Raw genomic sequence first — 23196 nt, 5'->3', positions numbered from 1 at the left:
GGTAGAACGGAAGAATTCCAAGGCATGTTAAACGGGACCAGGTTTTTCCCTAGACCAGATGCCTTCATTTTGGACCTGGAACTAGCCAAGTGGGCAGGTTCCAGTCCCTGCAAGGTCACAAGCTTGCAGCTGACAGTAGGAGACTCAAAGTTAACAGGTTGGATGAGGCTCAGGTAGTGGATCTACGGGAGCGTTTTTGGCCTCACATGGTTTCATGTTCACATCTTTTCCTTTATCAGCATGTGACCCTGGGCCAGCCACTGAACCATGATGAAACTCCATTTCCTCATGTATAAAACTGGTCTAATAATGGTGTGCTTCTCACTGGGTGTTGTGAGCATTGTACCTGGTGAACACTGGGCCCTGCCCCTTGCTTCCCTGTAAGATCAGGTCTCAAACTCAGCAGCCCAATTTTAAGGTCCATTTTGCTGCTCCCAGCAACCCCCACTGTCTTCCTTCTCCCTTCCCCCTCTGCCTTTCCCCCTTGTGCTTTAACAAGTGAGGCAGAATCAGGGCTTCAGGTTTCAGTAGGACCCTCTTTCTAAGAGGCCTCAGTGTGCCCTGTGACTGTTTCCTGCTGACCCCAAAAGGGAGCGACCCTGTTCCACAGAGGAAGGGAAATATAGTTGTAACCAGAACCAGCTCCATGGACCTGTGAGAGCTGGTGGAAGGGCACTCTTGAACCAAGAGGCACAATCTTTCCTACTGTCAGAAAGGTCTATGTCCAGGATGCAGGGATTTCTGACTCTAGAAAAGGCGTCCGCTTAGAATCCTGACCCTTTCAGCCTGATCCTGGTGTGGACACGCCCTCAGGCTCCTTCTCATCATTTTGTTCCCACCACTCTTTACCCTGCAGCAGCAGCTCTCACAACCTTCCAAATCACTTGCAGAGTTCAGGGCAGAGTCTCAGAAAGGGGTGAGCTGTGTCTTCATGGAAACATTGATGTGGAGCGATGGACTTAATCAAGATCAAAGTTTTCCTGGGAGCTGTTGATGCTGAATTTAGAAACAGACATGCTGTTGTTCTCTGGTATCTTTAGCAACAAAATCAAACCATTTGGTTTTTTTTCCCCACTGCTTATCATCTGAGATCTTGCTGGAGGTTCAGAAAGCTTTCCATTTGAAAGGAGGTCCCAGGAGCCCACAAGCCTGGGGTGCTTGGGTCTGAAATGGTCCATTACAGGCGATGCGGTCCATCCCTCCCTGGGAGCACTGCTGCCGTGTTTTCTGCTGGTCTTTCTGCCCAGAAATTTCTACAGTGCAGGCTGTTGGTGAGTGTGAGACTAAACCTCAGCTGATTCCACTTTTGTAGCAGAGAATACATCTCGTGCGATCTGTTGTAGTGGTTCTAGTTTTGACTGCTTTATGATTTGCTCTATTTATTCTTGCCCCCATTCAGAGTGAAATCCCCTGGCCTCATGCCCACAAAGCTAAGAATCATATTTATGGACATGAGGTTAGAACTGGGTCACATTCTGTTTACCTAAGTGGGTTGACGAACAGACGATAGGCAACTCTCCCTATAGTTACAAGAATGTTTAGCCTGATGATTTTTCCACTCATAAACAGTTGCACAAGGCTTTCAAGCATGGAGAGTCCTATAACAATGGCCTCTGTGGCCCATAACAGGTATTAATGGCAGTCATTTTGCTGGCAATGACAGCTACCTCTGAATTTCTCTTTCCAACAGACACAGTTTCTCGGAGTTTACTTTGTCTCATCCCAAGAGTTCCTTGCGAATGCCTATGTCTTAGCCGTGCTTCTGTTCCTTGCCCTCCTACTGCAAAGGACATTTCTGCAAGCATCTTACTATGTCGCCATTGAAACTGGAATTAACTTGAGAGGAGCAATACAGGTACTTGAATGATTATCTTTTCACTATGCAGTAAGGAGCACATTATGTGTCCTCATGAACACTCAAGAATGATTTCCCTGTGAATGTATTGTTTTGCTGCCTTTTGATAGTGTTTTGAAACTAACCATTGACAAGGCAGTGTGACACGGTGGAAAGTGCCTTGGGCTGGCCTTGAAACTGTAGTAGTTCCAGCCCTAGTTCTGCCTTGGACTAGATCTGAGATGTCAGCTGCTTAGCCTCGAAGTGGGACAGACATCACTAATCAATCACAGAACTTTTTCCTGCTGAATGCAAGTGCAGCCTCATAATCCTTCTACAAATTCTGTTCCAGGGCTCTGCTACTGGATAGTCTTCTTTGGCTACAAAAAAGCATCTTTGACATACCAGGATTAGATAGACTGAGTAGCTCAGATGGTAAAGAATCTGCTTGCAATGCAGGAGACCCAGGTTTCAATCCCTGGATTGGGAAGATCCCCTGGAGAAGGGAGTGACAACCCACTCCAGTATTCTTGCCTGGAGAATTCCATGGACATAAGAGCCTGGTGGGCTATTGTCCATGGGGTCACAAAGAGTTGGACACGACTGAGCGATTTCAGACCAGACCAAGATCAATTTGAGCTCTTAAGTCTCAGGCCATGATGAGAGGGACATATCTGGCCTGTCTGGTCCCTGGGTCTAGGTTCTTGCTACTGCCTGCTGTGACTTCCTCCTCAGAGTCTGTTGGAAGGCTGATCAAGGTCAGGAAGGATTCAGGGACCCTTTAGGCAAGATAGTAATGAGCCCCAGTGTTTTCATTAGAATTTTAGTTCCACTGTTAGAATGGAGAGACCCAGTGTGATAGTGGCTTAAATAGGATGGAAGTTTGTCTTTCACGTTTGGTCAGGGCTAATACAGTCATCAGAGATCTTGGCTCCTTCTGTACTGTTGTGCTGCCAAGCCTTCTCACATGACTTTGTCCCATGGTTTAATGTGACTATGGATATCGCCACTATTGTGTCTACATTTAAACCAACAATAATAAAGGTGGGACAGTAGGAGGGAAGGCTGCCCTCTTTTCAAATCATGATGCAGAAGTTGCAGAGATCTTCACCCATCCCTTTGGGGAACATTTGGCCCCATGGCTATACCTAGAGAAGCTAGAAACTGTGGCTTTATTCTTGACAGGCTTTTATGCTACCCTGCTACAAATTCTTCTTATGAAAAGAAGAGAATGGATAATGAGGGACAGCTAGCAGATTCTGCCTTACCCAGCAATTCCCATGAAGTCAGTAGAACACTGAGAGGTTGTGACTAAATCCCAAAGCTGCCTCATTCTTCAGAAATGTTCCTCAAAGTCATTTACACTGACTGGTCCTCTGGGAGCCAGGATCAGAAGCAATGCAGAAAAGGGACTAAGGAGAAGGGTACAGCCTAGGCTGGGGACAGTGTCAAGGCCCAAACTCTGGTTATCTTGGTATAGTCCATGTGAATGGCGCCCCCTGGAGTTGTGTAGTACACAACTTGTGAAACTGTGCATGACAACACTCCATCGCCAATGCTTTTTTTGTTGAAAAGCAGAGCCATTTCCTCATGAAGGTCTTCATGTGAAAATGATGGAAAGATCCCAGAAAAATCCAAGACCCTTAAGACTCATAGGGGTTCAGATCTAGGAGAACCAAGCTATTGCAAGTTCAGAAAACCTTTCTAAAATCCTAACCTCTGTTCAGAGCCTTCCAGTGATAAGCAGGCATGTACCACTACAAAAAACAGCCAGTTTTGTAGCCAAGCAGTTTTGTAATTAAATCTACTTTCTATTTCTGTCATAAATCACACTCTAACCTAATATTTTCCAATTATGCTAAAAGAGCCAAATATGGCTTTTTAATGTAGTAGCATGTAATTGTTTTTATTAAACTGTCTGAATATTTTGAATGAATAAGAAAGATTAATACATTATGTCCCCAAAAGAAAATGCTGGCATTAATTATGGGAACAAATTAGAAAAAAATTCTTCCATTCAAAGATTTACAGAAATCTATAGATAAAGATTTATGTCTTTGTGAGTTTGAGAACAGCCACAGTTCTTGCACAAAAGGTTATGAAGCAAAATTCCTGTATTGTATATAATTTTTGACATATACCAGGTTTTAGTTGTGTAATTCTGTGAATGCTAGTCTTTACTTAATAATGCTTTCTTTGTTAGTTTACTTATGTTCCTACTTCACTGAAACTAGATTTATTATTATTCTTTAAAAACTGATTGTATATAACTTAGGATAAGCCTAGATCTGTCAAAAAAAAGTCATTGCCATTATTTTAAACCTAAACCATGGTGTACATAACTCAAAAAAGACAGAAGAAGTTCATGCTTTAAGCAGACCTGCCCCATGAAAAAGCCTGGCTTTACACAAAAGATGAATTAAGGGCTGGGAATCTACCTTACAACAGAATGCACAATAAAATTTCCTTCAAGAGCAGACATCCCCAGGTCATTAAGACAGAAATGCATTTTTCCTTGTTTCAGGACACATAGCCTGAAAATTGCCATCTTTCTGGAAGGCACAATCACTCTGCACATAGAGCTTTTAGGTTCAGAGCTCATGGGAAGCCATTACTGTGGCTGTTCCTCATGTGCCCTGGAGAGACAGAACAAGGTCCTCGGGGGTGGCTGGACTGGGGATAGTGCTAGGGCTGATCGACATACACATTTGTCTCACATAAGACCTTCCCAGGCTGAACCCTTGTATTTATTTCAAGGCTCAATTAAGACAAGATTTAGCCCCAGAGCAAACCCCTTTCCCCATTGGAGAAGCCACATTAAAACAGATGGCTGCCACCTTTCATCATTTTTATGGCTCTCAAGTATGTTCTCCACTGACCTCCAGTAAATCAAGAATACGACTGGGCATGACAATCTGCATTTAAGATTTAAAAGCCAATTAAGTCCTGTCCAGTTAAGACCAACCAAGGGAAAGGTCTTGCTTGCTGGGGAAGTAGCTTGTCATGCTGGTGTAGATTCCTCATGGGAATGCTGCCTCTCTGACTTGCTTGGACTGTAGTCAAAGCCCTTTACCTCTCTGAGCCTCAGCTTCTCCATTTATAAAACTGGAACAGTCATGCAGTGCCCTTTACAGGGCTGCTCTGGGGCTCCATGGGGGGAGGCCTGAAAAGCCCCTGGCACTTTAGAGACACATGGCATCTGGAGTGGTGATTAGGGGGTTGATGATGACAAATGTGAAACACTCTACTCTCATTTCCAGACCAAGATTTACAATAAAATTATGCACCTGTCCACCTCCAACCTATCCATGGGGGAAATGACAGCCGGGCAGATCTGTAACCTGGTAGCCATCGACACCAACCAGCTCATGTGGTTTTTCTTCTTGTGCCCAAACCTCTGGGCCATGCCAGTACAGGTAAGGGACATGTGCTTTGTTGGGAGTTGGGAGACACAAAATCGGAATCTGCTGGTGCATGCCCGGTGGCTAAGAGCCTGCCGTCTTCCATTCCATGTTTACTTATACCTTTCACCTCCTTGGGATCTCCATGGGGTGTATCCTGGGTGTCTGCACTGCCTCACACTCTCCAAGGGGTCTAGGCGTCTCTCTTGATGATCAAAGAAGGCAATGGTCACTAAGACTTTAAAACTGCAGCCAACCTTAAAAAAACCCAACAACTGAAGGATAATCATGTGTAGAACACTTTCACATAAAAGTCGTGTTATAGCAAAGTACTTACTTACATTGAAAAGTGTTCATGATGTGTTTTTAAGTGTGTTTTTAGTATTCAAAGCATGTATCTAAAAACATGTGTTTTTAGTATTCACAGTGTGCTTCCTGCTAAATTGGAAAACACATATGTATGCATTTGCACACATTTTTCCACACAGGAAAAAAAGAACTAAAGGGCCTCATGGGGGCTTACAAATGATTTTTTAAAGAAATGAATTCTTTTTAAAATTTTATTTATTTTTAGCTGTGCTGAGTCTTTGTTGCTGAGCGGGCTTTTCGCTAGTTGCCGTGAGTGGGGCCTACTGTTCATTGCAGTGCACAGGCTTCTCATTCTGATGGCTTCTCTTGTGGGTCACAGTAGTTGTGGCGTGAGGGTCTGGTGGTTGCAGCTCCCAGGGCTGTAGAGCACAGGCTCAATAGTTGTGGTGCATGGGCTTAGTTGCTCCACGGCATGTGGGATCTTCCCAGATCAGAGACTGAACCCATGTCTCCTACATTGGCAGATGTGTTCTTTATCACTGAGACACCAGGGAAGCCCTACAAAATTTTAATTTATTCGTTTCTAAATTCTCCAATAAGCCTGTTTTAATTTTGGAAATCTAAAACATGGCACTTTCTTTATTTTTATGTATATATCTTTTTTTTTTTTTACTTTACAATATTGTATTGGTTTTGCCATACATCAACATGCATCCGCCACGGGTGTACATGTGTTCCCATCCTGAACCCCCCTCCTACCTCCCTCCATACCATCCCTCTGGGTCATCCCAGTGCACCAGCCCCAAGCGATTTGTTTCTTATATGATATTATACATGTTTTCATGCCATTCTCCCAAATCATCCCCCCCCCGCCCGCCTCACAGAGTCCAAAAGACTGTTCTATACATATGTAGAACATAGGCAAAACACTCTCTGACATACATCACAGCAGGATCCTCTAGGACCCACCTCCCAGAATATTGGAAATAAAAGCAAAAATAAACAAATGGGATCTAATTAAAATTAAAAGCTTCTGCACAACAAAAGAAACTATAAGCAAAGTGAAAAGACAGCCTTCAGAATGGGAGAAAATAATAGCAAATGAAGCAACTGACAAACAACTAATCTCAAAAATATACAAGCAACTCCTGCAGCTCAATTCCAGAAAAATAAACGACCCAATCAAAAAATGGGCCAAAGAACTAAATAGACATTTCTCCAAAGAAGACATACAGATGGCTAACATGGCATTTTCTAAAGCCAGACAACTTTTGAGATTGGCTCTGGAGGAGGCGCGTTCTCCTCCAACAATAGAATGAGAATTCTTTGCATGGTTTACTGACTCCTGGCCTCGTCTGCTCCTTCTCCCATCCTGAGCTCTTCCACCACAGAGTCTGTGACTCCTGTCCTGTGCCTGGGGGTGAATCTTCATTCTGGTGCTCAGGTCAAAAGCCCAAATCCCAGATCCATTCCCAGAAAGTCTGCAGGCTCCCTGGGTTCAAGATACTTAACCTATCCTGAACCTTAGTTTCCTCATCTGTGAAAAAGGGGAAGATTCCTACTCTCTGGAGTTGCTCTGATGATTCAGTTAGATAATGTAGGCAAAGCACCAAGCAGGGAGCCTGACATAGAGTGTTGTTTAGTCGCTCACTCATGTCCAGCTCTTTTTCAACCCCATGGACTGTAGCTCACCAGGCTCCACTGTCTGTAGAATTTCCCAGGCAAGAATACTGGCATGGGTTGCTGTTTCCTTCTCCAGGGAATCTTCCTGACTCAGGGATCAAACCCACGTCTCCTGCTTAGCAGGTGGATTCTTTATCACTGAGCCACCTGGGAAACTCAAAGTTTGTATTTAAGAGACACTAAAGGAAAATAGAAGAGGCTTGTATAGGGAGGCAGCTAGACAAGATTGGAAGAAGTGTGTTAGTCACTCAGTCATGTCCGACTCTTTGTGACCCCATGGACTCTATCCCATCAGGCTCCTCTGTCCATGGAATTCTCCAGGCAAGAATACTGGAGTGGGTTGCCATTTCCTTCTAGACAAGATTGGATGTAGGGTAGAAAATCTGATGGTCCTTTTTATGGTAACAGCCATATATGTTATGCCCCACTTACTCACTCCCAGACCCCTGTGCCCCCTCCGCTCTGCTAAGATTTACCATTTTATCTTTTATCATTTCACTTGTTTTCCCTTAAACAACTCGTTTCAGGAGATTTTGTCCACAAAACTGCTACAAACCTGGTTACTATTAATAATAGTTTTTATCGCATAGGGACCATTGCTAACAATACTAATACTAACTAACAACTAATAACCCCTGCCCTGTGCCTGGCCTGTCCAGCTTTTCTCACTTGTGTGATTAACCCTCACAACATAGTGGGAGGAAAGTTAGGTAGGAATTTTTACCTCCACTGATTACTTGCTGCTGCTGCTGTTTAGTCACGTCAGGCATGTCCGACTCTGTGTGGCCCTATGGACTGTAGCCTGGCAGGCTTCACTATCCATGGGATTCTCCAGCAAGAATGCTGGAGTGGGTTGCCATGTCCTCCTCCAGGGGATCTTCCCAACCCAGGGACTGAACCCAAGTCTCCTGCATTGCAGGCAGATTCTTTACCGCTGAGCCACCAAGGAAGCCCCCACTGATTACTTATCTATACTTATTTATCACGAAGTATCATTTGATTTTCTAGGTTTTTTACATTTATTTTCTAATATTTATTTATTCATTTGGCTGCACTGGGTCTTAGTTGCGGCACACGGGATCTTCAATACTCATTGTGGCATGCAAACCCTTAGTTACAACCAGAGATAAAACCCAGGCCCCCTGCATTTATCTTAGCCACCAGACCACCAAGGAAGACCTTGATTTTTTGTTTTTAATTCCTCAAAGACTGTACCTTTGCACTTAGAGCTTTGACCAACCCTCAAGACCCAGTATTACCACCAGAACTAATATAATCCCTTCAACCGGCTCAGGATTCCATATGCAGCCTGGTTATCCACAGGGCACACGAGGCTTTTGATGGTGTTGAAAAGAGCTCAGGAGCCCCATTCCTTCATCCCCAAAGGCTGTCCCTGATTGGAATCTTTTTGGATTACATATGCCTTTTAAATAACACTTTCATTGAGATATAATTCATCCATTTAAAGTGCACAGTTTAGTGGGTTTTAGCATGTTCACAGAATTATGCAACATCATCATAATTTTAGAACACTTTCGTTACCCCAAAAAAGAAACCCATACCCACTGGATGAGTCACTCCTCATACTTGCCCCCAGCTCTACACCGTCACTGATCTGCAAATACTTCTTTTATATAATTTTCATTGGTGTATAGTTGATGTACAATGTTGTGTTAGTTCCAGGTGTACAGCAAAGTGAATCCGTTATATATACACCTGTATCCACACTTTTTTAGATTCTTTTCCCATATAGGTTATTACTTTTGAAAACATAATGAAACTTCTCCTCAGAAAAACAAAAGTGCATTCACACGTTTTGCCTACAATTTCAGGGGCTTTGTGGGCCCCCTGAAGCTTATGGACAACTATGTTAAGGAACTTGCCCATAGTGGGGACCTCTGTGCCACCTCATCCCATGAGCATTGGAAGCCCAGAGAGGGCAAGGGCCTTACCCTGGGCGACCCAGCAAGCTGGTAGCAACACCATACCCAGGTATATCCTTTCTGTGGTTCCCTAGTGACAGAGTTCCCATGAGGCTTGTTTGTTTATTTTAATAAGGAGGATCAGCCACCTTGTCTCCAGCTGTGTGCCAGGCACTATATATGTGCTTATTATATATGTTCATTTCATCTTCACAACCCTGGAGAAGGGCATGGTAACCCACTCCAGAATTCTTGTCTGGAGAATCCCATGGACAGAGCAGCCTGGAGGGCTTCAATCCATAGGGTTACAAAGAGTCGGACATGACTGAAGTGACTTAGCATGTATGCATGCAATCTTCACAACAGTTCTGCTAAGTGGGCAGTTAAAATCACCACCTTAAAAATGAAGAAGCTGAGACTCAATATTGCACAGCCAGTAAGTGCTGGGACTGCATTCAAACTCAGGGCTCCCGACTCTTGGACTGTGATCACCCCACTACTACACAAGATTGCTCTCCTGGCCTGTGACTAGGAGATAAAATAGTCTTTTTATTCCCCACACTTGCTTTGCGCACTCCAAATCCCTGATTTCTGGTGTGTTCTTCCACGTGGTCCATTCAGACCCCTGCAGAAGAACAGAGCAGACAGAGGGTCTGGGGAGCATGACACGGGGTGGACAAATTGTGGGGATAAGCCTGGTGGCAACAGTGGTCACATCCCCAGCAGCTGCCAGCCTTGGAGGTGGTGGTGGGTACAGATACCTGTACCCAGCTGGGGCCCTAAGAGTGCTCTGGGAGTGCTCTAAGAGCTTTTGTGGTGTCCATTTTTACTCAAGCTGCTGAACGACACCCTGATAGCCTCCAAATGAGGACAGCTAATGAAAAGGGTGGATGCCAAGGATAATTTTCCGGAATGACAATGGGAGTGTGTTCTAGCAAGAGTAGGAATGTTCCCTAATGTGCTCCTCTGCCTGCCCGTGCCAGCATTTAACATCAGCTAAACACTGGGAGGTAGATGGTGAAGGGGTCATTTTCCAGCCCCTAAGAACCCGCTAATGGAGGAGGTGTTCTGTAATTAATAGATATTACAGAGTCAACCACCCACTCCTCTCTCCTTGAGATGGTGCAGGAGCTTTGTGCCAATTTGATGAGGGCTCAGGCAGTGCAGGGCCAACCTTACCATTTTTTTTTTCAATTAAGGAAGACAGCACATCTGTTCTTCCAGAATAAGCCCTGAATTTAGAAGTGTCTGCCTTTGAAGGCAACCTGCGAAATTGTCATCTTGAGGCTTTGGGGGCTGGCAAGAGTAATTTACACTTCTCATCAATATTCAGAAGCCGGCTGTCACTCACATAAAGCTAGAAGCAGAATGAATTCTCTTTTTAGAGAATACCTACTGGATTCATTAAAAATTAAAGACACCAGGAACATTAGAATAAAAAGTAAACTCTCAGAGCCTGGACTCGTTTTGTCGGGCATGGGTGCCGTTCTTTTACCTCTTTTCTCAGGTATCACTTTTTTCCAATAGAGTGAAATATCAACCTTGATAAGCAGCAAACTGAACAAAAGGTACCGTCACTCTTTGTGCAGCCTCAGCTCTGAGACTGGCTTCCATCTGGAAAGGATACCTGGAGAGAGTGAATGCCCCAGTCAAGCTTGCAGATAAATGTATTTAGTTGCCAGTCCAGAAACTCTCTGCTTGTGTGTGAACCCATCGTATTAATCCCTCCTTCTGAAATCACACTGTCACACCTCGTCTTTTCTCCCAGGAAACTTTGGAAGGCTGGACACCAAGGCATGTCCCACTTTAGGGTGGTGGGGGGTTAGGGGGGTGGAGTGCAGACTTTGTTAATACCCGCTGGCAGGGGCTTCCCTTGTGACTCAGTGATAACGAATCTGCCTGTCAGTGTAGGAGATGCAGGTTCCATCCCTGGGTTGGGAAGATTCTCTAGAGAAGGAAATGGCACCCCACTCCAGTATTCTTGTCTGGAAAATCCCATGGACTGGGGAGCTTGGTGGGCTACAGTCCATGGAGTTGCAAAGAGTTGGACACGACTTAGTGACTGAACAACATCAACATGACCTGGCAGGGCAGCCCCCAGGTCAAAGGGAACTCATCTCCACAACCCTCCCTCAGATCATCGTGGGTGTGATTCTCCTTTACTACATCCTCGGGATCAGTGCCTTAATTGGAGCGGCTGTCATCATTGTACTGGCCCCTGTCCAGTACTTCGTGGCCACCAAGCTCTCCCAGGCCCAGCGAAGCACACTGGTAAGAATCCACAGTGTGCATGTGGCCCCTCTCCCCATCCTTCCCCAACTCATCTCCCCTCGTATTGGTGGGTCTCCTCACTCTTCCCCCGGGTGCCACCAAACAGCCCCTCACACATCCACACTGTGACTGACCTTAAACAGGTCACGTCAGCTGTCCAGACTTCAGTTTCTTTGTGAAATAGGGTTAATGCAGGGACATTCCTGTGGGGACAGAAGCTGGGCATCATCTGTAAAATGGCAAGGGCATTGACTCAGCTTCTTCCTCTTGGGTGGGATGGGGGCAAAGGAAACCCTCCTCTGACTTGGGGACTTCTGGCAGGAGTACTCCAATGAGAGGCTGAAGCAGACCAACGAGATGCTCCGTGGCATCAAGCTGCTCAAGCTGTATGCCTGGGAGAACATCTTCCGCACGCGGGTTGAGATGACCCGCAAGAAGGAGATGACCAGCCTCAGGGCCTTCGCCATCTGCACCTCCATCTCCAGTGAGTACCCGCCGCCTCCACCAACCAGCCAGCACTGTGTACTGCTGCCTACATGCCAGGATAGGGTGTCGGGGCTGGAGGAGGAAGTAGGGGTGCAAAAGCAGGAGACTTTGGGACCATCCCATCCAGGGATGATCAAACTGTCTCTTAGAGCTGCCAGAAAGCAGTGTTCTCAGCCATTGATCCAGCAACTGTATTGAGAGCCTGCCACGTGCAGGACACTGGGCTGGCCCTCAAGAGACAGTGATGAGAAAGACAGATGTGGTCTTTGATGTCTTACTAAGCTGATGTGTTATTGAGAGGCATCAGTAAATGAATAAAAAACAGCAGTTTTGAATTCTCCCAAGTGTGAGGACTTCTCTTCAATAAGTCAGGCTGAGCTGCCACTGCCCTAAGGAAGCTACAAGGAAGCTTTTGTCTCCCTGGGGCCAGAGGAGTGAGAAGTTTTCTCTTTAAAGAACAAAAGCTCAAACTTGAGGTACTTACAGGTATAGATACTGAATTTACATTAGTCAAGTGGTTTGGGAAGCCCAAATCCAGAAAATAGAGAAAAAAAAAACCAAAAAGCATAAAACTCTTATGGTCCCAGAAGGTACACATATTAAAACCGTTTTCCAGAGAACATAGGACTCCAGTGGCAAACATTCATGTTAAATAATGAGCTAATAATTAAGAAATTAAAATCCACCAGAAAAGATGCACCATCAGAGTGAAAGTCAGCAAATGCAAAAAATAGAATTAGTTCTTCAATACTTAGAGATGATAGAATAGTTTGAAAGAGATAATAAAATATACGTGTTAAAATAACTAAAGAGCTAAAGGAGGGCACAAGGCAAAACAGCGAAAAGAAAGCCAAAAGAACTTCTCAAAATTAGAAATTCAGTTCTTGAATTCAGATGGCTTCCTGGTCAGAGTGAGCATATAGAGGTCAGGCCGTGGATCGAGTCCTGGCCTGAGTTTATCTCCACAGTTGGTCTAGTGGCTCCATGGACTCACCGCTTTGCAGTTACTGCCCAAGTCCATAATCAGGATGTAGATATTTAGCAGCTAGAAGACCCCATACCGATTCCCTGATCTGCCCAGTTTAAGAGCCATTTTTGTAGGAAGGGCTGAGGGGAAGCCCCCAAAGAGAAAAAATAAAAGGGCAAGAACTCAGTGTACAGGTTAAATGAATTCACATAGCCAAAGAGGGGATTTTTGAATAAAAAGATATATCTGTGGAAATTACACAGAATGTGGCAGGGATAAGTAAATGGGAAATGTTTTTGCAAGTTAGGAGAACCATTTTACAGATGGGAAATTGAGGCCCAGAGTGGGTATCTCCCTGAGGTCACTTCTAGGTTAATAGCATAGCTCAGACTAGATTCTCTGGAATCTCTGAGACTCTCAGAGCTGAGAACCTAAATGAGGTGAAGAAAACTTAGGACACAATGGAACACCATTTTCAGGCTGTGGTCTCTGAATGGAAGAAAAGCAACCTAGAATGGGCTTTGATGGGAATGGGAAACGAAGGGAATTAGGAGAGAGAGACACTACCACCCCCTCCGCCAGCTGAAGCTGGCTCTCTTGATGCGCCAGGAAGAGACATACGTGTGGGTGTGCCAGCAGTGGGTAGCAGTGGAGGGTGCACTGACTGTGTTTCCCAGAGAGGCACGGGGGAATGAGATGGGATTCGGGTCATCTGTGTGTTCCTGGCAGTCCACTGCCTAGAGAGAGGGTCTGGCGGGGCAAAGTGGCCTGCATTCAACCTGAAGGTTCTCACAGGGCAGGGCTTGCACTGAGCACCTCCTTGTGTCTGGCCAGACAGCACAGGACAGATGGTATCCTGGTCCATGCAGCAGTGACCAGCCCATCCACCATCATGGCACCAGCCATGGCATCTTTCTGCAGGAAATCCTGCTAAGAGCTGATTTTCACAGAATGGAGTGATGAGCATCGCAGGCTTCCTGGACTCCTCACTGAGACACTCCAGGTTCCTCTGCCATGACCCTGTGGCCTCCTCCTAGACTGAGCACTTGATCAGTTTGGTTCATTCACTCAGTTGTGTTCAACTCTTTGTGACCCCATGGACTGCAGCCCACTAGGCTTCCCTGTCCATCACCAGCTCCCAGAGCTTACTCAAACTCATGTCCATTGAGTCGGTGATGCCATCCAGCCATCTCATCCTCTGTTGTCCCCTTCTTCTCCTGCCTTCAATCTTTCCCAGCATCAGGGTCTTTTCCAATAAGTCAGTTCTTCTCATCAGGTGGCCAGAGTTTTGGAGTTTCAGCTTTAGCATTAGTCCTTCCAGTGAATAATCAGGACTGATTTCCTTTAGGATGGATTGGCTGGATCTCCTTGCCATCCAAGGGACTCTTGTGAGCACTTGATAGAACAGGAGAAATTGGGAAGGAGCCTCTGGGGAGCTCAGGGAAACCAGTGTCCACAACCCCAGGCCTTCTTCAGCCTGTCTGTCAGCTCTGCCTACCCCTGGGTCTGGTCGTGGTAACAGTAACCCCACACTATGTTCAGCTCCGTGAGTTACAGACACTTGGCTTCCAGACACCCCATCAGGAGGAACAGCTGTTGAGGTAGGGGAGGGCTTCTCCCTCCAACAAGAATGTGGCAGGGTGGAGTGGGGCAGGCTCACCGTTGCTACAGTGGGAGAGAGAGAAGGGAAGCAGAAAGGAAATTGGGGGCACCAAGTCCCCAAGATTCCTGGCAGCAAGGTAGAGGCAGCCTTGGACCATATAGACGGGGGCATGTGGGAGCTCGTTTGCATCTAGGAAATGTATGCTCATTTCCTGCGATCTGAACTACAGCCTGCTGGGACATGGCTTCCTATGTAAACAGCATTATAAGATGCCTAGGTTTCCGGGCTAGCCCAATGAAGCCTGTCTAATAAATTCTTTTTGTCCTATGGGCCCCCAGACAACAAGCCATAGCTTTGTGAAGGGTTTGGGGAAGGAGGACCTAGGGCAAGGAGACTGCTTGTTGTCCAGAGCTGAGATGACTCTGGAAGGAGTCAGGGGCTCTGGAGCTATGCAGGGGTGTGCCCAGGGCCCCTAACCTGTCCAGTACTTGGTGACCTAGAAAGATAAACAGAGCAGCCGAGGCTGGTCCATGGAAGAAGGCAGAGAGGGGAACAGGAAAAGCCCTCAGAGAGAGAGAGCTTGGAAAGCCAAGTGCTGCTCGCTGGGTGTTCACCTTTCCTGGGATGGGTTTCTCTGTGTTGGTTGATGGTGGGATGGGGAGAGACAGGTTAGAGGCCCTGCCAGGCTGCAGTTATTAGCTTTGAGTGTGTTTTCACTTACGTCCTCCTGGACTTCCTGCCTTCTGCTCTCTGTCACCTGGAATTAGGACACAGGTGATTAGGCTTGAGGTAATGGGGCATCTTTCATCCTCCCTTCTGGCACCAACCATGGGGTCCTGGTGCCGCAGTGGAGCCCTGGAGTCACGTGTCCTGATGGGGCCCATCGGTGGTGCGGCCTGCGGGGTTTTCAGTCTGGTCATCATACACCAGGCAGTCAGACTGTCAGGCAGACAAGGTTACCTGTGACACTCTATCTGATGGTCTCAGTGTCAGCATCACTGAGATCTCCTGTGTGTGGACCCCTGAGCTGGTGCAGGGCAGGTCAGCACAAGGGGGTGAAAAGGAAATGAGTCCAGTTTCCCTGCTATCAAAATCCAGAATGGGTATTTCCTCTTAAAGAAAAACAGATGTGAGTTACTCAGATGGCACTGAGCGAGCCCTGCCCTGTGTTAATCACCCAAAAGGGCAAAAGATGTGCTGCTATTCTCATGGAGTTTATACTCTGCTGAGAAGTCAGCGCTCACGTACATGAGACAGTGTGGCTGGGAGTTCTCAACCACAGGACCTGCTCTGCACTGGCCGCACTAACCCTCACGACTCTGTGAGCTGTGTGCCCCTGTTGTCCCATTTTACAGCAGGAAAGACTGAGGCTCAGGGAAGGGAACGGACTCTCTGAGGTCCTCAGCCAATAAATGGCAGAGAATAGAGAAGAAGGAAGCCCACATGGGCAGGGAGTGCGCACAAAGCTTCATGCAGGAGGAGGTTTGGCTGCAGCTGGCACAGGCCAGGTTTTAGTAAGAAGACCAAGTGAGGAAAAGCAGGGGTGAGTGCTGTGCTTCCTCTTAGAAGTCAGTCCCACCCTTCTTTTCTTGCAGCACCCACATAGCCCTAGGTGTCCAGTCCAGCCATGCATTGGAGGACAAGCTCTGCAGAGGTGACAGAAGGGTCCCAGGCCCTACCCATCACCCAGCCGACATGCTGCCCGTTCATTCTGTCCTTCATGCAGCACTCATTCCAGAGCCTTCTCTCTTTGCCAGACTCTACTGAGGCCCTGGGCATTGGAGAGGAGGCTGCGTGGCCTTTGCCCTCCGCGTCTTGTGGGAGACCATGACGTGAACAGGGGCCATGCCTGTGGTCAGTTCTAAATCCCCCGGGTTTGCTTTCATGGTGCACACCTGGCCCTGGCCTCTTATTTCATTCCCACAGATGGTGCTGCATCTTGTGCGTTGGGTTTCCCCCTGAGGCAGGGAGGCATTGAAGGAGTTTAAAGGAAAGGGGCTTGCCGTCTTTTCCAGTGTTCTGTGGTCAGGGACCTTCCCTCTTCCCGCTCGGGTCGGAACCACATTCAGGTGGTTCACTTTGGATAAATGTGACTGGCCTCATACTTCGTCCTGAAAAACAAAAAACAACCCCCCGTCCCCGCCAAACCCAGCTCTGCCATTCACAGAGCACCCAGCACCTGCCCCTCCTGGAAACCCAGGGCCTGGCTATTCTTGGTGAGTCTTAAGCTCCCTCTTTCCCCCTGGGTGGAGGCCCTGACTGAAGACAGCCCGTGTCTGGGGACAAGGTGACCTCCAGACTTCTCCAGCTTCTCGGGACTTCTTCAGCATCTGCTCTTCCTCCCGCCAGCTGGTGCAGCCGCAGTGGGCTGCTGATGCACATCCTGGCCTGCCTGGGGAGGGGGCCACTGGATGGCCGGGGGGCGGTGTCTGGGGAGCTGGAGGCAGGGCTCAGCTGGCTGTGAGCCTCCCGCCTCACTTCCACCACCTCCAGCACCGGACACACCGTGAACCTGCTTTCCTTCCCTCTCTTGACTTCAGACTGAGTAGCGCTCTTGCAGGTGCGGCCTGCCTCACTGTGAGCCGGCAGCTTCTCCCCTGGGCCTGGGGAGAGGCGGTGAACTTAACCAGAGGCACAAATGGCTCACTGTGCCTCCCCGACGCGTGGCTTCTGAAATATTTATCAGTGCTTTGGAGATGAAAAGCTGCTGTTATTACAGTGTGGGGGCTGGCACCCGCGGGCCGGGCAGCATTCCTTGACCAAAGCCGGCAGGGAGCGGGCTATCTGAGCCCTGCTTTGTGTTCAGGGGATGTGTTATTTTGTTTGAGGGGCGACACCATTGTTCACTACTGTACCCCTCAGTAGTGAGGGGTTGTGTTGGTTGCCTGGAATGCAGTGCCTGGAACAGAGGAGACCCTCAATTTCTGAATGAATATTTCTTAAAGGAGGAGGGGGTTATTCAAACAATATCTGTCCTTAACTCTGCGCTGTTACAGAAAGGCTTTCCCTTTTGAAGGTGGCCTTTCAGGCCTGCCTACACACAACTAAACTTTTCCATAACAGCATCACACTCACACCTCGTTTCGTAATCTTCTGCTTTCACTTCGTGTTATTTAACAGTATTTCCTGCTCCCCAACGTTCAAGGTTTGAGCACTGTCATGTTTTTCTTTTTTTAATTTTTTCCTAGATCACATCAAAGTGAGTCAGCCTACCCCATGCCAAAGTTGGAGAGAAATCTACCCTTGGTCTTACTTCCCACTCCTCCTATAGGCCCTTATGTGGTTCAGGGAAATGGAGGCAAGGCCTCAGGTCTTCAAGCCATGACCACTTGAAGGGATGCCCAGCTCCCTTCCCACCCCACCCCACCATACCTTCATCCCAGGCACAGGGGGGTCTGCTGAGTGCAGAGAGAAGCCAGACCTTGTAGCACGCCTGCGGCTAACACCTCCCAGTCTCCGGCACTGACACCCCCAGTTCCAGCTGTGTTCACCCCAGGTCCTAAGGGGCTGATCTTGCAGCTGGCAAGTCTATTCACCCAACCCCCACCCCTGAAAGTGACCCAGAGCTCCCTGTAAAAAGGCCATCCTTCCAAAAGAGAATGAGGACAATGGAAAATAACATTTTCATTTTTAGCATCTCCATACAATAGCCAAAACTGATAGAAGTTAATTATATATCACTTGTGTTCTCCGTGTTGCTGCATCAGCTTTGGAATGCTCCTTTTCAGATTTATGTGTAGCTCGTCTCATTCCTCAAAGGAGTTCAGGCAGCTACAAGAATGAAGACAATAAAATAGAAAAAAATATATAAATGAAAAAATCACGACCAAGGAAAACACGGAGTAGAACAAAATGTCAAGTATCACACGTCTCCTGACTGTAAAGTCTGCCTGGAGTTGCCGTCCATTGTTTACTAAAACAGCCGCTCCCGTTAGATGTTTCCAGTTTACTTCGTTTCAGTGCTTCTTTGCTGTGGTTGCGGTTTTCATTTTGCTGTGACAGATAGTGCTGCGGCTAACACCGTCTTACTGAGAGCTTTGTGCTTCTCTTGAGTGATTATTCAGGATAAATTCCCAGGAGAGAGATTACAGGATCAGAAGGTCTGAACTTCTGTGCAGCTCTAGCTCCGAAGCACCAGATTGCTTTCTGAGCGAGTCCTACCGGTTTATAATCTAACTTCCTGGTCTGTTCTTTAGCTGGGAGTTGAGCCCCCGCATGTGTGGGAGGGGTCTTGGCCTGGGGCAGGGGTGGGGTGCACAAGTTCCTGTTGACAGGATGGGCAGGAGAGGAACAGAAGGTGCCATCTGCCCTGAGGGAGCTCCGAGGGTGAGGCTACCTGTCTTTCGAGCTGTGTGGTGATGGTCAAGGGCCCAGGCCTGATGGGCATCGTCCTCTCCCTCCCTCTCCCCAGCCAGTGATGGCCATGCTGTGTCCTGTATGCCAGATCTGGGTTCCCTGTGCTGTGGGAAAACCAATACTGCTTATATCCTGCCCCCTGCAGTGTAAGAGGGCCATGAGGGAGGGCTGTGGCATTGTGGTGGGCACCAGGAGACCATGGAGCCTTCATCCAGGAAGAGCAGTCAAAGCACCGTCATGTATGATATTAGTGTTGATAAAAAGCCCTGTGGTCAAAGAGATTGGCAGTGCCCCAAGGGCTCCAGTCATATCTTCTCCATGAGACAGGGAGCCCTCCAATGGCAGGGCCCATAGATCAGGAATTCCCCAAAGATGGGAACAGTGTCTTTCCTATTTGCTTGAGAGCCCCACAGGGGCTGTCTCCCATCCTATAAGGTGCCTCCTGGGAGCATAGTTCCTTACGTCCTTCCGCAGACTGGGAGCCTCATGAGGACAGGGACCATGTTCTTCCTCTCTCTTGGGGTTCCGCATCTCCAACACACACAGTGGATGTTCTCGCTGGTGCTGGACTCTTGGAGTAACTAGACAGTCAGCTTCTTGGAATGGTGTTGAACGTCTGGAATTTTTCAGTGTCAGACGCTTCACCATTCATTGAACAGGGGCCATGTGCACAGGCTGAGCCCTTGGCCTCTGGCTCCTGGCCCCTTCTGCTTTCATCTGGCTAATTGTAGAACCAGACTCTTGGCTGGTCTAGAAGAGGCTTCAGGAAGGAAGGGGGAGGTGGTGGGATGGTGGCAGCTAGAATGGGCATCTCTTACTCCAGGAGGGGTGCTCTCTCCGGAAGTTTGGGCCAGGGGTCAGGGCTGCCTCCGGCATCTCACAGGTTGGTCCAGAGGAGCAGGGCTAAGCTAGCCGCCCAGGAGATGTAGTACTTAGGTAGCACTAAGGCTTCATGGAGTCCCTTCCCTACATTACCTGCTCTCACCGAGGAGAGTGCCTGAGTGTGGGAACAAGTCGGTACAAGTTAACAAAACTCAGGGGAAAGAAACTGAGGTCCAGGGAGGTAAATGATCAGCCCAGGATTACACAGGTTAGAAAAAATGAGGACTCCACCCTTCTCTGACTTTAAGTCCAGATCTCTTTGCTCTTTGGGGTCCCTGTGAAGAGTCTGAGGACTGCTCTGTAGACAGAACAAAGAAGGGGCTTCCATTGCAGGAAACCTACTGCCCCACCTATGCATGGACTCCCAGCCTTAGAGCTAAGGCAGTCCCTGCTTCGAGCTGTCCTCAGTCACTAATACCTCAGTGTGAATGAGTTTGAAACCCTTCCTAAGAGCCATGCAAGAGTGAAAGTGTTAGTTGCTCAGTCGTGTCTGACACTTTGCGACCCCGTGGACGGTAGCCCATCAGGCTTCTTTGTCCATGAGGATTCTCCAAGCAAGAATACTGCAGTGGGTTGCCATTTCTTCCTCCAGGGGATCTTCCTGACCCGGGGATTGTACCCAGGTCTCTCACATTGCAGGCAGATTCCTTACCATCTGAGCCACCAGGGAAGTTCTAAGAGCCTTGGGAGATTAGGAATCCTGTAAGCCTCAGTCCAGGGAAATTCAGGGACCAGAGACAGAGGAAGGAGAAGCAACTCGGTGGCCCCAGAAACACATGCTGCTGACCTCATGTTTGACCACCGGCTGCCAACTCTCCAATCCTTCCCCCTGCCATTTTCTTGTAGGGCTTTCTTCACACTGTCTACATGGAGCAGAGTAAGAACATTTCAGCCTTTCTTTAGAGGCTTTTATGACTCAAGGACAGGGGATAAGCATCTTGAGGACACATGGTAAGGAGCTGGAGGTGCCACAGGGCTAAGATTTCTGTCCCAGCTCTACCCTGCAGGCTGGGCAAGGACCCCAGAGGCTGCCCTGCCTCCAGTCCAGCCTGGGCAGCTTCACCTCCAGCTGTCTTCTTCATCCTGCTAAACTCCCTCTGTGCTTCCTCCGCAGTTTTCATGAACACGGCCATCCCCATTGCAGCTGTCCTCATCGTAAGTGGATCCTTTCTCCGTCTCCCATTGTTGGGGGGTTGGTTGGGGGCAGTGGGGATTTCTGGAGAGAGAGAATCCCAGGGTTTGGCCTTTCTGTACAGGGGCTTCAGGAGCTAGGTTCAGCAGGGGCACTGAGAACAGGGTCACGGATGGCAAGTCTGTCTGTATATGGAGCTGGTCGCTTCTCCACACCCCATCCAGGCAGACAAGACCTCTGCCTCCCAGCCTGGAAGACCTGATGCTTAGTCTCGAGATCAATTAAACTTTCTTTTAAAAAGTGCCATCAAACTTCTTCATTATAAAAGTGAGACACGTTTTTGTAGAAACGTTGGGGAATTCAGAAGGGAAAAGGCAAAGAGAACTTAATTCACCCATAATCCCACTGGCAACAACTTCAATGTGTTTCTTTCCAGTCTTTTCTTGAGTCACAGAATACAGCATTTTTACAAAAATAGGATTGTGCTTCACACGCAGTTTTGCAACCTTTTTAAAATTTAAGACTATGACATGAACAATTCTCTGTGTCATTAAATATCACAGTGGTGGTTTTCTAAAGCAATTTTGGCCAAAGCTGTGTGGGAGCTGAGTAGTGGGGGCCAGCAGCACACCCCTCCAAAAAGGCCACACGCCCACAGCCCCTTCTCTCAGGACTCCCATCCTTGACTTCTGTGACTGCTGCAGTTCTTTAAAGAGATGCATTTCTTTCCCCCGGGGCCGGAGTCCCTGAACTGTGTCAAGTTCACAGCCTGTCAGTCACGCTTGGGAATTCACTTTCAACATGACTTATTGGGCTGGTTCCCGGCCTGGCTCTTGGGGAACTGTGGGTAACAGAGGCTACCGAGCCAAGCCAGGTAGCCGGAGGCTGGGGGGCACAGCTGAGGAGGTGGTTTTGTAAATAGCATGTTTACATTTTCCGGCTGAGGACTGTTGTCTGAGAGTGGGCAGAGCTGACCTAACCTGAGGGCTCCTGGTGTTCCTGGAATGAAGGAGGCAGGGCCAGGAGGGATGGTTCCATGAGATGACTCTGAGGATGACAGCATCTCCAACCAGAAGTTCCCCTGGATCCCTTGTTCCCCGCTTCTGGTTTCCTTCCCCGGAGACTGAGGCCCGCCAGTGTGGGAGGGGCCCGTGCCCTGAATCCCGCTCTGCTCTGTCTCATTTGTGCCTCTGTCCACAGACCTTCGTGGGCCACGTCAGCTTCTTCAGAGAGGCCGACTTCTCCCCCTCAGTGGCCTTCGCCTCCCTCTCCCTCTTCCACATCCTGGTCACACCGCTGTTCCTGCTGTCCAGCGTGGTCCGGTCCACCGTCAAGGCTCTGGTCAGGTGAGAGGAGGGGTCCGGCCAGGGCGACAGGCTGCTCATGTGTCGGGCCCAGGCTCGCTCTGGCGACCACAGCAACCATAGCTGTTTGGTCCCGGGATACGCCTGCCCGTTGATGTGGGCTTTGCTGAAGCTGGTTGTGGTTGGTCAGAGGGACATAGTCCATGTGTAGCTCCCCTCTACACCATCCCTGAGAAGGACTAGCCAAATTTCTTATGTCCTCCAAGGAGAGGGAACTCAATGTCACCTTCAAGACAACTCCATAAAAAAAAAAAAAAATCGACTTTGAGCCGAACTTGGTATATCCTCATAAATTCTAACCATTGCTCCAAGTTCTGCCTTCCAGAGCCACTCAGAATGAACATCATCCCTCTCCCACATGATGACAGCCCCGCAGATGTTAGAAGGCATCCCTGAAATCCTTGTCTTCCCCAAGCTGAACACCCGCGGTCTCTCCACGGGACTCAGCACCTTCACAGTCCCGGTCGGTGAAGAGGCTTTCCCCAAGCACCTGCACCCCCTGTCTCTAACTGGCCTGCACTCTGGGAGGCCCCACTTCAGGGCTCAAGAGCCCAGTGGTGACTCTGCCACTCTCCCAGAGGCATCACCTTCTTGGGAGTGAAAGCCTGGAGGTAAAAGGCTGAGGCTCTAGCTGGGGAATGCCACAGCTGGAGTGTGAAGATCTCCCGAAGCCGCTGAACTAGCTTTGTGAAAGCAACGGGCAGGCGTGCCTCTGGGGAGAGCTGGCTATGTCCTTCCTTATCACCAGTGGGACCAGACAGGAACAAACGTCCTCTGTACTCAAACCCCTCCAGCCTTGTGGGAAGTGACATCCCTCTCCTGAACCCTGGCAGGTCCGAGGCAGCTGGCAGGAGGGGTGGCTGTTGGAATGAAGTAGCTGATGGAAAGAGGGTCAAGGATGGAGGGGCATAACACAGCAGAGCTGTGGTCGTAGGAGAATCTCACTAAGGAGTAGCTGGCTGGAAAGGGATTAGCTCCCATTTCCA

At 48.3% G+C, this 23196-nt stretch overlaps 1 protein-coding gene across 7 annotated transcripts in view; it reads left to right on the top strand.

Moving 5' to 3' along the window:
- The window catches only part of ABCC8 (ATP binding cassette subfamily C member 8), a 79143-nt gene that overhangs the window by 20587 nt on the left and 35360 nt on the right, over positions 1-23196 (top strand). For 6 of the 7 annotated variants that reach the window (XM_027563407.1, XM_027563406.1, XM_027563405.1 and 3 more), the window contains 6 exons: positions 1691-1855; positions 5095-5250; positions 11286-11420; positions 11742-11904; positions 20829-20869; positions 22047-22192. In XM_027563407.1, coding sequence (XP_027419208.1) covers positions 1691-1855; positions 5095-5250; positions 11286-11420; positions 11742-11904; positions 20829-20869; positions 22047-22192 — 806 coding nt within the window. The remainder of the gene's footprint in view (positions 1-1690; positions 1856-5094; positions 5251-11285; positions 11421-11741; positions 11905-20828; positions 20870-22046; positions 22193-23196) is intronic. The other variant, XM_027563408.1, reaches the window with a different exon arrangement.

Source organism: Bos indicus x Bos taurus, chromosome 15, assembly GCF_003369695.1.
Source record: "Bos indicus x Bos taurus breed Angus x Brahman F1 hybrid chromosome 15, Bos_hybrid_MaternalHap_v2.0, whole genome shotgun sequence".
NCBI lineage: Eukaryota > Metazoa > Chordata > Mammalia > Artiodactyla > Bovidae > Bos > Bos indicus x Bos taurus.
This window is presented reverse-complemented; position numbering and strand designations above follow the sequence as displayed.